The sequence below is a fragment of the Pseudonaja textilis genome, chromosome 1 (assembly GCF_049901715.1).
Source record: "Pseudonaja textilis isolate UNSWEBS1 chromosome 1, rPseTex1.2, whole genome shotgun sequence".
NCBI lineage: Eukaryota > Metazoa > Chordata > Lepidosauria > Squamata > Elapidae > Pseudonaja > Pseudonaja textilis.
Window position 1 is genome coordinate 254,146,433 of NC_141990.1, and position 16,298 is coordinate 254,162,730.

General features: G+C 34.5%; 1 protein-coding gene across 11 annotated transcripts in view; it reads left to right on the top strand.

Moving 5' to 3' along the window:
- The window catches only part of PPFIA1 (PPFI scaffold protein A1), a 54,153-nt gene extending 38,863 nt beyond the window's left edge, over window positions 1-15,290 (top strand). For 3 of the 11 annotated variants that reach the window (XM_087921307.1, XM_026706756.2, XM_087921308.1), the window contains 11 exons: window positions 1,059-1,140; window positions 1,235-1,435; window positions 4,106-4,168; window positions 4,828-4,854; window positions 6,409-6,584; window positions 6,667-6,764; window positions 8,300-8,475; window positions 9,265-9,333; window positions 10,493-10,658; window positions 13,086-13,156; window positions 13,881-15,290. In XM_087921307.1, the coding sequence (XP_087777433.1) occupies window positions 1,059-1,140; window positions 1,235-1,435; window positions 4,106-4,168; window positions 4,828-4,854; window positions 6,409-6,584; window positions 6,667-6,764; window positions 8,300-8,475; window positions 9,265-9,333; window positions 10,493-10,658; window positions 13,086-13,144 (1,117 nt within the window). In that variant the 3' untranslated portion in view covers window positions 13,145-13,156; window positions 13,881-15,290. Of the gene's footprint in view, window positions 1-1,058; window positions 1,141-1,234; window positions 1,436-4,105; window positions 4,169-4,827; window positions 4,855-6,408; window positions 6,585-6,666; window positions 6,765-8,299; window positions 8,476-9,264; window positions 9,334-9,417; window positions 9,573-10,492; window positions 10,659-13,085; window positions 13,157-13,880 lie in introns of those variants that run through there. The other 8 variants (XM_087921312.1, XM_026706754.2, XM_087921313.1 and 5 more) reach the window with 4 other exon arrangements.
- The last annotated feature ends 1,008 nt before the right edge of the window (window positions 15,291-16,298 follow it).

The window sequence follows — 16,298 nt, forward strand, 5'->3', positions numbered from 1 at the left end:
GTCTCACAAGGGGTCTGAGGATCTCATCTCGGTACCTAATGGCAGTCAGGCTACCTTTGGCGAGCATATGGAGGGCTGTGCGGCACCCTAAAGAAATGCCATCCCACACCATTACTGACCCACTGCCAAACCGGTCATGCTGGAGGATGTTGCAGGCAGCAGAATGTTCTCCACGGTGTCTCCAGACCCTGTCATATCTGTCACATGTTTGCTCAGTGTGAACCTGCTTTCATCTGTGAAGAGCACAGGGTGCCAGTGGCAAATTTGCCAATCTTGGTGTTCTCTGGCAAATGCCAAATGTCCTGCACGGTGTTGGGCTGTAAGCACAACCCCCACCTATGGACATCGGGCCCCCATACCACCCTCAAGGAGTCTGTTTCTGACTGAGCAGCCACATGCACATTTGTGGCCCTCGAGGTCATTTTACAGGGCTCTGGCAGTGTTCCTCCTGTCCCTCCTTGCACAAAGGCGGAGGTAGTGGTCCTGATGCTGGGTTGTTGCCCTCCTACAGCCTCCTCCACATCTCCTGATGTACTGACCTGTCTCCTGGTAGTGCCTCCATGCTCTGGACAGTATGCTGACAGACAAAGCAAACCTTGCCACAGCTCACATTGATGTGCCATCCTGGATGAGCTGCACTACCTGAGCCACTTGTGTGGGTTGTAGACTCAGTCTCATGCTACCACTAGAGTGAAAGCACCGCCAGCATTCAAAAGTGACCAAACCACCAGCCAGAGAACATAGGAACTGAGAAGTGGTCTGTGGTCACCACCTGAAGAACCACTCCTTTATTGGGGATGCCTTGCTAACTGCCTATGCTTTCCACCTGTTGTCTATTCCATTTGCACAACAGCATGTGAAATTGATTGTCAATCAGTGTTGCTACCTAAGTGGACATTTTGATTTCACAGAAGTGTGATTGACTTGGAGTTACATTGTGTTGTTTAAGTGTTCCCTTTGTTTTTTTGATCAATGTATAATAAAATTAATGAAAGAAGAAAGATTATAGAGGGCAGTAGCAAAGCAACTATCTTAATGTACATTGCTGATTTTCTTAGGCATGAACTTCTTGAAGAAGCTCGGAGGCAGGGTCTGCCTTTTGCTCAGTGGGATGGTCCCACGGTGGTTGTCTGGTTAGAGGTAAGAAATGTTTTTAGTTCAACATAATAATGCTTTAATTTGCAACTTTTAAGTAATTATGAACCTTTTTGTAATTTTTTTTTTTATTTTTCAGTTGTGGGTTGGGATGCCAGCTTGGTATGTGGCTGCTTGCCGTGCAAATGTGAAAAGTGGTGCCATAATGTCAGCCTTATCTGATACTGAAATACAGCGTGAAATTGGAATCAGTAATCCTTTACATAGGTTAAAACTGAGACTGGCCATACAAGAAATTATGTCACTAACAAGTCCTTCGGCTCCTCCTACATCAAGAACGGTAAGAAAACTTGGACAATGACAAAGAGATTGATGAGAAAATCAGACTTCCTACTCATTCACGTTTGTTATGGGCATAAGCTATTCTCTTGAATAAGAGGATGCTCTTGGGAGTAAAAAATAGAGTTGTGAGAATTAAGCAAATGACAAGAAATAAACTGCTTATTTAAGTCTGTAATAACTTCTTAAGCTGCTTACTATTTAAAAGCTGACATACAATTTCTCTGGTGAGCAAGGACATTGAAGTACTTTGAAAGTGAAGTAGCAGACAGTCCAACTTAATTCTAAAGAAGGAATTGCAATATTGTCTTATTATAATGTTTACAATATATTGCAGGGAAGAGAAATTTGTTTTAAAAACATGACAATACAACAAAAGAATGAAGCTTTATTTTTGGCTACTGAGACCAACCAGTGGTTATTGGCCTGAGCTTTAAATTTGTAAATCCAGAAGAGACTGGATCCAGTAGATCCATTGTTTTTTTTCTGTCATGTATTGACCTTCTTTGCACAAATCTGTTCTTGAGGATCAGTAGGCTTTCTATAGTGATGCAGGATGAGATATGCAGGACAGAAAAAAGTGAAAGGAATTTAACAGCCTTTCTTAGGAAATTAAAAATTATTAGGAAATTAAAAGTTCTTCTGTATAGTGCAATATTAATGCAATATCAGGGGCATTCAATGGGATAGATCAGTGGTCGCCAACCAGTGGGCCGTGAGAAAATTTTGGTGGGCTGCAGAGAAATCTCGCTCCCAGAGCACCCCCCCCCAAAGCAATTAATCCAGGCTGTACAGAAACACAAGGCTGCTCAGCCCACATGGCCCATGGGAACCCCCCCCCCCGCCCACTCACTCCTTACCCAGAAACTTGTCTGCTAAGTTGCTATTTTTCCTTTTTCCAACCATCTGTTCTGCTGTGCCGGGAGATTTAGATTAGCTAGGAAGCAGGACATGGTTGTATTTCTTGCTTTCTAGCTAAGCACAGCCAAACCTCCCTTAGGACTGAAGGTTTGCTTGCAAGCAAATTCAGTGCAGACTCACAGCAAACAAATTTGAGAGACTGAGCTAGTCGATGGCAGATAGATAGATCACCGAATGATTCTGTGAGCAACTCAATCTGCCTGCTTTGCCTGATTTTGGATAAAAGTTGCTCTTTTTTGTAAAAAATTCAATATTTATATAAATATTTATAATATTTACATACAAGCCATGCCCAGCCAGTCACATGACCACCAAATCACACCCATAAATTAGGCCACACCCACATAACCAGTTAGTGGTCCCTGGAATCTAAAATTATGAGTTTGGTGGTCCCTGAGGTCCAAAAGGTTGGCGACCCCTGGTATAGAATGTGAAGGACGTGTGTTTTTGTTTATTTTTTTAATGTGTAACGTACACTGAAGGTGGCATTTAATTTTGTTGTACAAGGTGCGGTAACAAGTAAACATAGTGGATAAGCCAAAATAACTTAGATGCCAAATATTTTACATATGGGTACTTTGATAAAGCAAATAGTACTACAGTTCTATCCAAGTAATATTCTAGTAAGCAAGGGCCATCATTGGTAAATTTCAATTAGATACGTTTCATAGTGCATTTAATATATTTTGTCCAGTACATTTTAATTTCATGTTATTTGTAATGATCACTGTGTGACTAGCATCAGCAAATTCAATGGGAACTAGATGAAATCTGTAATGTGGATATGCATCCAGATCTGAATTGGAATGTATTCTGGCTGCGTATATGCATCTCCCTCCTAGCAATTAAGGCTAGCATAGTTTTCCATGATTTTATTTCTTCCAAAACTGTTGGATTACAATTTCCTCATTTCCCAGCTAACTAGCATTGCTAATAGTTAGACTGACTGGATATTTTGCAAACTGTAATTTAAAAACATTTGAATGACAGAATTTCAGGTAACTGTTCCTCTTATGAAAATAACTGTGGATAAAGACTGATTTGAAAGAAAAATGGGAGACAATCAATTAAAGAATAATTGGATCTTAAAAGCCAATTTCTCAGTTCCCTGGAGTGATTAATATAAAATGTCAAATAATGTCTTGTTGGTACATAATTAAATCTTGAACTTGCATGTTGTACTTACTTTCTGATTTGTAATAAAATATGTACCCTTTGTGTTCTACTAGTAAAATGTGGTTTGTACTTGTTCTTAAATCCAGGATTTTTTGTTTGGAAAATGACTTGCAATCCTAGTCTAAAGAACAAGTGCAATTCACAATTTTGTTGTTAGAGTATTACCATAAACTAGAAAATGTGGGATGAATGTGCACAAGAGGACCTGTTAAAGTACTGTATATTATTTTTCCGGATGAGAAAGTAGATGTTTATGGCAAATAACCTAAAATCAACTGAAGCACTCTCCAAAATCTAATTGAAGTACTCAGTGTAAATATCATGTCTGGAAATCATAATGAGCAATTTTATTTATTACAATTGTATTTAAATATAGTTTTCTATGTAATGGAGATAAATATATTATCTGTGGGGCTTGCTTTTCACATGAGCTTATACTTAATAGTCTTGAAACTTGCTTTTGCCCATGCCTGCTCCTTAAACACACCTGTTGCTTATATATTCTGCAACCTTTCCTCTTTGTTACTGCTTTCCTTTCATTGGATGTGATTGGTTCATTATGGGGTCATTTTAGACTACAGGAAATGTCTGGGTAACGCATGAAGAAATGGAAAATCTTACATCTACACCACAAACGGTTAGTTGTGGAAGTGCTCCTACTTCTTGATTGCTTGAATCATGTACATCTGGAAAAATAGAAATATTAATATTAGATTCTTAATTATGATTGATTTTAAAAACTAACCCACTTATCAGCCATGCTGTAAAATGTTTTTCCACCAAGATCATTGTGTAGGTGAGGAGAATAGATCATTTGCCTGTGTATATTTCAAAGAAGATCAATGCATTAATTTTGTATGAGATGCCACTACTTAAAATTTTCCTTGAGTTTTTATATAGAGGCTACTACTTGTGTGGAAAAATAAAGCAGTATGTGGTATATCAATTTTCCTGAAGGTATAAATATAGTAAGAGATGTATATATTCACAATTTTAGATGCATGCTTCTTCTATCTTGAAATAGCATGTTGCTTTTTTCACTATTGAAATATGACTACAATCCAGAAAAATAATTTTACACTCAAAAATATTTACTGTTTGGGGATAGATAACTACACTTAGGAAAACATGTAGTGATAAAATGTCTATTGAGAATAATTTTATATGGATTTACACGTTTATTTAGTTCTTTTGCGCCCTGGATTGTGGTCATTACCTTCAGTTTACTTACATTACTAAATTTATAAATACTAACATCTGTATGTCCTTTTACTTTTTCTAATTACCTAACGTCAGGAAGATGAGGAAGGAAGCTGGGCTCAGGTTGGAGACTTTTCTTTTACATGTTTAAACTTTAGCTCAGATTTATTAAATCATAAAATCCAATTTTCAGTGTCTATATATTTAACAGAAACACATCAATCAGTTTTTCTTCAGAATAATTCTTATTTAAATATTCATAATTTGAATTATTTGAATAATTTTTGAAATATTAAAAGACTTTAGAAATTGACATTTATTTATTTATTAAATTTGTTTGTTCCCCATCTTGCTGCAAGGTGACTGCTTGGCTTACTGTGTTAAAAACAATTTAAATGTTTAAATATATATGTAAATTTTTATCGCTTTATTGTTTAACGCTGTAAGCCACTCAGATTGGCCTCGCAGTGAAACATTTTATCTTTCAGATGTTTAATTGATAGGTGTTGATTTTTTTAAACAAAACCTGCAAAAGTTATAAAATTGAATTGAATTGTAAGGTGCCCAGAGGCATTGATTGAGATGGGTGGCTATAGAAATTAAATAAATAAATCAACATGTATTCTTAAGACTGGGAGTTGAGATTATATTAATAGTTAGAACTTCCAGAATCAGAAGATGTTAGGCTTCTTTTAACAATAGCTTCCACTTATTTATTAATAGTAGGTACATGCGAATGGTCCTGTAGTGTTTACTGTGGTAAATATATTAAATGTGAAAAACTAATGTAAATTTCTAGGTAGGAATGGATGCATATTAGAGAATTACTCCTGTTTGATATGATCTCAGAGGATATGGATGGAGATTACATATATTCATCTCCACTAGTGGAATTCAACCAGTTTGCACCACTTTGGCCAAACCAGTTGTTAAATTGTTGGCTGGCCCCTCCCCACCCCTTCCAGGAGTCCCCCCCGTGCCTCGTTTTGGCTCCCAGGTAAGTGCAAGGAAGCCCACTAAGCCCAAAACGGGGCACGGGGGGATGCGACGTGGAGCCCCCATGGTCCATTTTTGCTGCAGGGAGGCCTACTAGGTCCAAAACGGAGGTGGGCAGCGCCCTCCCCTGGCATTCCATTTTTGCTCCCAGAGAGGTGCAGGAGGCCAAGTGCTGTCTGTCACACCCCCTGGCCATGCATACCATGGCCATGCCCACCCAGCATTAGTACAGAGAACCAGTTGTTAAATTATTTGAATCTCACCACTGTTCATCTCCCATGTATACTTCACCTGTTTTTTTAGTGAGCACTAGATAATAAAAATAGTGTGAAGTAGATTTAAATTTTAAGGTATGCGTTTTACCATGACTGAAACTTCCTGTGTTGACTTTTGGTAAATGCAGCAAAACACTTTTGCAAATATTTCTGATCTGTTGAAGCTTCTAGCTGAACAGAGGAGAAGCAGTCTTTTTCAGTTTTTCCCTCCAATCCCATGTATCATCTAAAAATATGGGGAAGCTATAAGGAATTAAAAACTAGAACATTTAACATCTTTTATTCTGTCAAGAAAACAAGACTCTTAGATAAATTCCTATCAGTAGAGAAAAATGCTGGATTCAGTCCCCGATTTATATGTAAAAGCTCCTTTTTTTCAAATAACCCTTTGCTGTGTTTTTTGTAGACTTTAGCCTATGGGGATATGAACCACGAATGGATTGGCAATGAATGGCTTCCTAGTTTGGGACTTCCTCAGTATCGCAGTTATTTTATGGAATGTCTTGTTGATGCTAGAATGTTGGATCATTTAACTAAAAAAGATCTTCGTGGTCAACTTAAAATGGTAGACAGTTTTCACAGGTAAATATATTTAAAATAGTAATTAGTAATAAACATTTCAATTGCAGTGCTTAATCTCTCTCTTTTTAAAACACTTTTAAAGAAATAGTTTCCAGTGTGGCATTATGTGTCTCCGAAGATTAAATTATGACCGGAAAGAACTTGAAAGAAGAAGAGAAGGAAGCCTGGATGAAATTAAAGGTAGGCTTTCGCTTCTCTGGCTTTGATGCTGTTAATAATTTATTAAATGTTCAACTTAAGGTCTGAACCAGTTTAGGATAGAGTCAAGACACTGCACTAGAGAACAGGAGGCTGAATTCTAATCTTCTCTTGGATATAGAAACTGGTTGAGTGACCCTAGACTAGCCTTGTCTTAGTACCCAACTCACAGGATGGTTGTTGTGCGGATAGCACTATGCATGCCACACTGAGTCATTTTTTTTTAAAAAAAGTAAATAAATGTGATAAATGTAATAAATAATACAGTAATTTTAATCCAGTTGTTTTCCATTGACTAAAAGACTGCATAGTTGTAAATATTCTCAAAGATGCTTTTTAGGTTTTATGCAGGATTAACATAAGATGCCTAGCTTCTTCTTATTGATCTTACATTCAGTTTTTTAACCAAGCAATAGCATTATATAATTTCTTTCTTCTTAAGGTGTTTATATTAAGCAGATTGAGAGACAATAAAGTAATTCAGGCTTATTAATATAATAGTATAATACATCCTGTACAATGAAGCTTGTCTTCCTCAACACTATGGCAGTTTTCAGAAAGCTTTTTATGGAGCAGTTTTCATCAGTGCAGCTTTTTATCAGTTGCAGCTTTTTATCAGTGCAGCTCAGGTGTAGAGCCAGAAGGGCAAATTAGTATGTCCATGGAGTTCCTATCTTTTAAATATCCTTGCCTTCGCTTATGCTTTATTTAATGGCTTCATTCATATAGTCTACAGAGCTATAATAATAGTCCACAAAAGCTGGCTTCACACATTATGCTAAGCTCAAACAAGGCTTAGCGTGGCTGATGAACCATGATCTAGTATATGTAAAATGAGCATAAGCTGAACCCTTTAAAAATTTAGTGTACAAAAATTGTATTAGCAGTACTGTACTGCGGTTAATAAAACTTGGAGAATGTATCAGTTATTACTCTTTTTGTCATCTATTGTTAAAATACTGGTAAAACATTAAAATATCTATAATGTACTAACACCAAAACATTTAAGTGAACTCTTTCCTTAAGTACTTTCTCTCCTATTTGAATTATAAATTGTGGTTAATACAAAAATATTCCGTCAAATATATTGTATACCTTATGAGCACAAAGTCCAAATATGTAAAACTATTTTTTCTGAACTTTGATATTCAGTACAACAATAATCCACCTATCATTCAGCCATTCTTTCCTCCACCCCCACCCCCGTAAATATTGGGCTTTTATTCAGATTATTGGTAAAACCTATTAAGATAGTTCCACTGGAAGAAAGACAAGAACTAGTTTTGTCATCTCTTCCCTCTAACTCCATGTGCCTCTGCAGATTTGCTTTCGGGGTTTAGGAAAGTTTCTGCAATAGTGTGGGAGGTACCAGAAGGGGAAATCAATGAAGGCAGCTGGAGATTCTACTGAATCTTGTATCATTGAATAGTATAGAAATCTGAATTCATCATTTAATCTTTGCCAAGTACACATGATCAATTATTTTATGACTTAAATATTTATTTTTCCTCATATAGATGTCCTTGTTTGGAGCAATGACAGGATGATTCACTGGGTGGTGTCAATTGGCCTTAAAGAATATGCAAATAACCTTATAGAAAGTGGAGTTCATGGTGCACTTCTGGCCTTAGATGAAACTTTTGATCACAATGCATTAGCTCTTTCTTTACAAATACCTACTCAGAATACACAGGTAATTATAATAGCATCACTTGGTGGGGTATGTTTCTATTCATAAGGCACGTTTGGAACTTTGTAAGATTTATATATGAGAATTTTTAAAAATTAACTATTTAAAGAAAACTTCATACTAAAAACTGACATTTCTGAACTTTGCTTTTGTTACTGTGTTTTATCTGAGAGCTGTGACAGTCAGAAAGCAAAGCAGATTCACTGGTGGTAATAGCTTTAATCATAGTTGTAAACATGTAAATAGTTGTAAATCAACAGACATTTTGGTTATCATGGTCAATACCTGTTCAATGTAGGAATCCCAACTAAATAATCTATTTCAGGGGTGTCAAACTCACATCATCATGGCGGTGTCACATGATGTATCGGGACTTTTCCCCCCCTTCACCAAAGTGGGCATGGCCAGCACATGACATATCCGGCCTATGGGCCGGGAGTTTGACAGCCCTGATCTAGTTAGATGGCTGGTTAGTTTCTGTTTCTATCCAATGAAGGGAAGCTTATAACTTTTGGCTAATTGGTTGTACTTGTCAAAAGTAATTGTTAGGTGTTTTTCCAGTCTGCAATTTAAACCCATTATTCTAAGTTTGGCATTCTAAATAGAGAGAAAACTAATCTTGACTTTTTATATGACATTCTTTGAAGTATTTGAAGAATGATGTAAATCCAGGAAAATACTATTTTGTTTGGACAATATTTAAATTATATAAATTTTGTAAATTAAATTCTCAAAGTGTAACAGCTCAAATGTTTGAAATATTTTTAAGTTTTGTAATTGTTTTTAATTTAGGCCCGTGCTGTCTTGGAGAGGGAATTTAATAATCTTCTTGTGATGGGTACGGAGAGAAAGTTTGAAGAGGTAAATTTAATTTTAAGAGTCTATCCAGCCTATTATTATTTATATGGGCAGCCAAAATAATCTGCATCAAATCTTTCTTTACAGAAAAATTTTAAAGCATGTGACACCACATTCACTGCAGAAAGATACTACCAGTAATAAGGTTTCATATAACTAATGGTCCATCATTGTTCTTTCTGCTATTATGGCGCCAAGAAGGTTTTATATACTTCTTCACTACAAGTTCAGTATTAATTTATCTTCAAGATTTTTCATTGTTCTGTTTCTATAAATGCATTCAAATTTTCATTTCATTAGCTACAATCAAGCAGATTCTAATTCTGAGCAGATTTTTTTAGAGAAAAGAAGCAGCAGTAGTTCCTCAAGATTTCTTACTGTATATCTCATGCTTTTTTACTAAATACCAATTGATCAAAATCTGGGGTCATGGTCTGGATTCAGCCATAAAACCTATCAGTCCTATAAGTGAGGCCACTGGGGAAAAATAGTCACACAAGTGCTATAAAACAAAAATGGATATGATGACCCAAGTAAAATTCTTCTTCAAGTTTTATCTGTGACAATCCCGGTAGCAAAATTTACTTTGCATTTTTTTTACCACCCTAATGTCCACACCTTCCTCAGTTTAGCTATTTATAAGTTGAGGACTCTTAAGTAGAATCTTAAATAATTGCAGTAACCAGTTTTGCAGATAAAACCAATCACAACATCAATATGATTGTTGATCCTATAATTTTTAAAAGCAGCAGATGCAGAGCATTTCATTATCCCTTTTATGAGAATGTAAGTGCTGGTATACCCACAGAGATCAAGTTTGGTAGCAAAAACCAGAAAACTGATTTACCATATAATCTGGTAATTCTATTTTTGGTTACTGTTTATGAGACTAGATAAGAAAAAATGGTTCACTTTAAGTACTAAGATATATGGCAATGAATTATTATCTTTATAAAAAGAAAGAGGAATATTATTAGGATTAAAAAAAAATCCTGATCATAAATTCTTGTAAAAAGGCCAATAAGATGTAAATGTACGTTTCAAGGATACAGCAACAGTACCTGTCATAATCATCTGTAATGTATTACAAGTACAGGAATTTTGTGGTGTCTTGTTCATTTTCTAATATGATTTTTTTTCACCCTGCTTGTTAATTTGACAGGATGATGATAAAAGCTTTAGACGTGCACCTTCATGGAGAAAGAAGTTCAGACCAAAGGACATAAGGGGTTTAGCTGCTGGATCAGCAGAGACCCTCCCTGCAAATTTTAGAGTTACCACTTCAATGTCTTCACCTTCTATGCAACCAAAGAAGATGCAGATTGATGGTAAAATAATTATTAATTATTTAAGCATGCTATCTATTTCTGAATTAATTTGTAAGAAGTGAAAAGCATTTGTTTCGTGTAGAAAACTCACTTTGCATGACTTACTGGATTGCTTTAATTTCTCAGTGAATGATTTTGGTATTTGTATTTTGTGCTCTGTTAGTATTAATTGGCTATCCATATATTCTGTTTAATGAAATCTATCATTTAAAAATACTTTTTACAAAAGAAAAAGTAAAAAAAATGGAAATGTTTATCAGCTTACTGCAGAATTAAGATAACTTCAATGTATCTTTTCAGGGAAATGCTAAAATACAATTTGATATTTATTTATTGAAAGTATTTATAGTCCATCATTATTCAAAATACCCTGTGTCATTTATTAAAGCTAGTATAATATGGTACAGGCAGTCCTTGACTTATAACCCTGTTGGCACTGGAATTTTGATCGCTAGGTGATGTGGTTGTGAAGATAGTGATCACATGATCAGATCCAATTTTACAATCATTTTATCATTTAGTGAATTCCTGTGGTCATTAAGCAAATCACAGTTTTAAGTCAATTCAGCTTCGCCAATTGATTTTGAAGCTGGCTGGGTAGGTCACGTGATCCCAAGATACTTCAACAGTTGTAAATGTGATCTGGTTGTGAAGCACCAAATTGTGATCACATGACTGTGGAGGTGGTGTGACTGTCATAATTTTGTGGATGGATTGTCACTCACTTTTTCCAGGTCCATCATAACTCTGAACAATCATTAAATTTTCCTAAATTTAATGTACAAAGAATACATTATTACATTAAAAAGGAGTAATTTTTTTAAAAAAAATATTATTACTAGCATGGCCATCTGTGGACACCATGTCTTCAGTAAGAGAGTAAAAACCAAGGTCATTTGATACTGAAAGGTAGACATCAGTGTCCAGAGGTAGAATGGTTCAACTGGGAGCCATGGCAGAGAAAAGCCCTTCTAGCACAACACTCTTTTCACATCTTTGAGATGCCAAGGATTTGGACAGGTACATAGTCCTTCAGGTATCAGAGTCTAAATTATGAAGGGCCTTAATCAACATTACAGCAACCTCGAACTCCAATCAGCAAAATAAAAGTGCTCAGTGCAATTCTTGTAAGACCAGTATTATATGGCTTCTGGATAAGAGCCTTGCTATACTGCACTCTGCACTAACTGCAGCTTCTGAATTATATACAAGGACAGACCAACAGAGAGCAGATTGTAATAATGCAAATCCTAGCATTCAACAGCATGTTAAAATGTTATTTTAAAATTCTGATCTATAATTTTCCCCTTAGTGATAGCACTATTTTGTTCATCTTTATTTTACTTTTGTTTTTTTGTTTTGCTTTTTTATTCCTATTTTGATTATTTGCAGTTGTTTCCATTTTTCTCCCAAGTATCTGAAGTCATTCAGCCCCAAATAATTTTTTTTTACTTTTCAGTCAATCATTAATTTTTAAAGAGTGAAAACTTCAAAATATATTTAAATATTTTCTATAGCTCCTGATGTCCAGTTCATCAGAGCAAAGCATTAAAAAAGATTATATACACACACTGACACTGTTCTCAAGTTCAAGTATTCTAATACTAAAGAAATCAAAGAATTCTGAAGACAAAAAGTCTGTATGAAATAAAAATGATTAGTAAATGATTTAAAACCTGTAATACACATCACCTTATTCAATGTGTTGTTAACATCCTAGAGACTGCTTTCTGTAGGCAGTGATTAAATGTTTATTGGTTGATGAGGGGCTACAAAATGTGCCTGGTAATTTGGACTTTTAAGTACCTGTCTCCAAGTTTTGTCTGCTAGAATCAGAATTGTAAGCTTTATTTTGTACATATAAAATTTTATATATAAAAATAAATACTATACAATTGACTGTATACTATTTTTTTATAAATGCATTAGCATTTATTTAGAGAATACTGACAAAAGATAAAATAATAGATTGGTCTCTTGCCTCTTAACAATGTGATGGTTCTCCTTCTCTGAATGTTGTTAAAAAGCTACTGCATTTAGAGACTTAAATAATTGTCTTGTACTACAACTACAAGATTTCACACAGGAGTCTTTCCCAGCCTGAAGATTTCCAGGATCATACTCAAAACCATATGTTCTTCCTTTAAATTGTAGCTCTTTACACTGTGATGAGAAACTTAAGTTATTTTAGCCTGTTCAGATGAAGGGTGTGTAGCTCAGTCGATAAAACTCATTTAATCATGCATTCAGTATGTTCAAAACATACCTGCTATATTATGAAGTGGTTTCAAATATATACTGAAGCTTGGAAAAGCAAAAACATAACCAGGAATGCTTCATTCTGTGTAGTTAACTTTTTGTGAGTTTCTTGTGTAACACTAACCGCATGCTATATTCTGCATGTCTTCTTGATTGTTGTTGAAATAGGCAATGTATCAGCAACACAAAGATTGGATTCTGCTACAATAAGAACTTATTCATGTTAAAGACTTTCATTGGTAAGTAAAAGTGACACACTCATGAACAATATGTATTTATTGTGTTTAAAGTTTTACTCCAGAGATTGTGGCTTATTGAAGATTAGAATACAAGAAATTCATTGTGTAATATTCAGAGTTATGAATTTATAAATCAGTTTGCAGATTACATGAACCAGTAATCCTGACATAGAATCATAAGATTGTAAGGGACCTTGGCAGTCCATCCCACAAAAATGGCGGTCCAATCTTTTCTCGAAAACCTCAGTGCTAGAGACTCATGACTAAGGAGGCAAGCCGTTCCATAGCTTAATAGCTCTCACAGTCGGGAAATGTCTCCTTATTTGAAGTTTGAATCTTTCTCTCTAAAGTTTTCACCCTCCTTGGTTCTTGCCTTACTCTCTGGTACTCCAGAGAATAAATCCAAACCCTCTACTTCATCACATCCCTTCTTTCCCAGCCTTGTATTAAATTTACAGTTGATTTTGAGAGATAAAGTATAGCCATTCCTGTAGCTTGTAACCGTTGTCAGACCTAATTCCTTTCACATTGCTACTTATCATGGGAATGGGTGTCATCTTATTTCCCACTTTCCTGTGGCAAGTAATCAGATGGTGAGAGCTTTTTATTCATCTCTCTGGATTGAAATGTGATGTATGAAGGTTACTATCTTCTTTCATACTTGCTCTTTCTTGTTTCACGGCAGTTTCTAATGTTCTGAAACTAATGTTTATTTTACTTTCAGTTTATCCCCACTATTTCTACAGATGAACTGAACCATTTTGAACTCAATGACCATATTTTGGAAACAGCTGAAATCTTTAATCTGTTAATACTTGTTAAATCAACACTTTGAAATATTTTATTACAGAGTTTTTAATTAGCAAGTGAATTTGTGAGTACTATAAAAAGTATTTTAGATTAAATGTTTCTTATACCGATGTGGGTGTATGTGTGTCCCATTACTTAATTTTCTATTAGAATTGTCTGTCACTCAAGTTATTACTTTATGTTAATTTTAGTATTTTCATCTGAATGTACTGTAAGGCTTGTATGTATCTGTCCCTATAAGTAATATAGGGCTTGTAAATTATGCAGTTATTGTAATTACCAGTAATGAGTTTAATAAAGTGAAGGTGAAATTTTTTTTTACAATCTTTGTAAAGACATCATGACACCAAGCAGTATATATATATTGCCGTTTGAAAAATGCTACCTAGCTCTAAAAATTGAAATAATTCCTTTTTTTCAGAGAGGCATATGTTTATTAACAAAGCAGGCATGGTACCTGATTCCATTTCCGTTAGAAACTGTACCTTTTAAACATAACATTTGATTATTTAGTGTGTATTCTTATTTAAGGCTTTTGTTTAGTATAATTTGCTTTACATTCATAAATCTGGGAATTTCTAGAACATTATGAAACATGAGACCTAGCAAGGTCATTTATACTACTTTTTGTGGCTGTATTTGTATAGTCTATGTTCATTGATTGAGCATAAGCAAGCCATAAATGGAAATATTTTCTGTTAAGCAAGAATAGCTACTAAGAGTACTTGACAGGCAACACAGAGTGCTCCCTCTTCTGTGTTTTGATGTGAAAATGTTTATGAAAAGTTATTGATGCAGTTCTTTTAATGGACCAATCATGATGCACTGCTGCCTAATGACAAAGATGCTTAAGAGCATAACATACGGAGGCATGTGGTAGTGCACCTATTAAAAAGGCCTTACTTTTCTTATGTCATCTTTTAGATATATTTATAAGCTTGTTTTAAAATCAAGACAGACTTTTTAGTTGTTAATACTTTTAGTCATTGCAAAATGTATAACTAGAAAATGCATCATTAATTTTTAAATAGCATCTTATGAAGCCAGCAAGGAGGAGATTCAGATCATGGTGCATTATTTATTATGCAATAATATACATGGCATGTCTTTTTTCTGTTTTTTGTTTTGGCTCTTTTTAAATTGTACAACTTGAATTCATTGTTACTATTTTTTCTATTAACCTTATATGTACTTTGAATAATGTAACAAATTATGTACAGTCTAAGTACTTTGAACTATTTTTATCACAGTATTATTTATTGCTTTCTTTCAATAAATTTCTGAAGCATTTTTCCACTGCCAATAAAATGCTATTATCTTGTGATGAGGCTTGAAATGTTTTAGAATGGTAATTCAGATATTAATGCAAATACAATTTCTTGTCACATATTAATGCTTCCTTTGGCACAGAGAGTTTTATAAGATTTGTTTCATCTTACAAGTCAGCAGTCTGCAAATATGTAATGTACTTCTATTATATAAACCAATCAAAATGATTTTGTGTGCAAGAAATTTAAAATCTTAATGTTAATAGTTGTTCTGCTTTACTATAATGACAGATACCAAGGAATGATTATATGCATTAAATCTGTCAGATCTGGGCTCCATAAATTCACATAACTATCAGATAACAGCAAGGAAATGCAGAATACTTTTTTTTTTACTGCTCAGTACTTGTAGCTGATACACATGCATTTTTAATCTGAATTTTAGATATTAAGATTAAGGAATTTAATATTCGGCATGATCATACTGAAGCTTTATATAAAATGATCAAACAGATTCCCTTGATGGTAACATCTTTTTAATCATCATTCAGGTGGAGTTTTGCTTCCACCCATCCCTAAGCTGTCTTTTTGACACAACAGCAAGTAGAATAGTCACCGAGCAAAATGCTTTGTCAACTATATAAAGTATTACTTTATTTTTATGCTGCCTTTTTTTCTGACCCAAAGCAATGCACAGAAGTAAAGTAAACAATATTCAATAAAACAATTCAGTAAAATGATCTACTATAAAACAAAGCAATAAAGCAATAAAAGTAACTGCAGCAGTTTAAAATATAGTACACTGGAAAATATTCACATTAATAATTATTCACATTTACTCAGACAGTAAAAGTCACAATGGTATTAACTGACATGAAGACATATACAGATTTTAGAGAATGCTAATTATATTTCATCTTAACTCTAAAGATTTATACTAAATTTAGACCCATCTAGCTGTGCAAATCAAGACTTGGGAAATTATTTTAGTTTCTTTTGATCATCCAATCAGATAGATAGTAAGTAAGAAGTGGTTGTTCCTGAAACAAATTTTTAATAGGCAG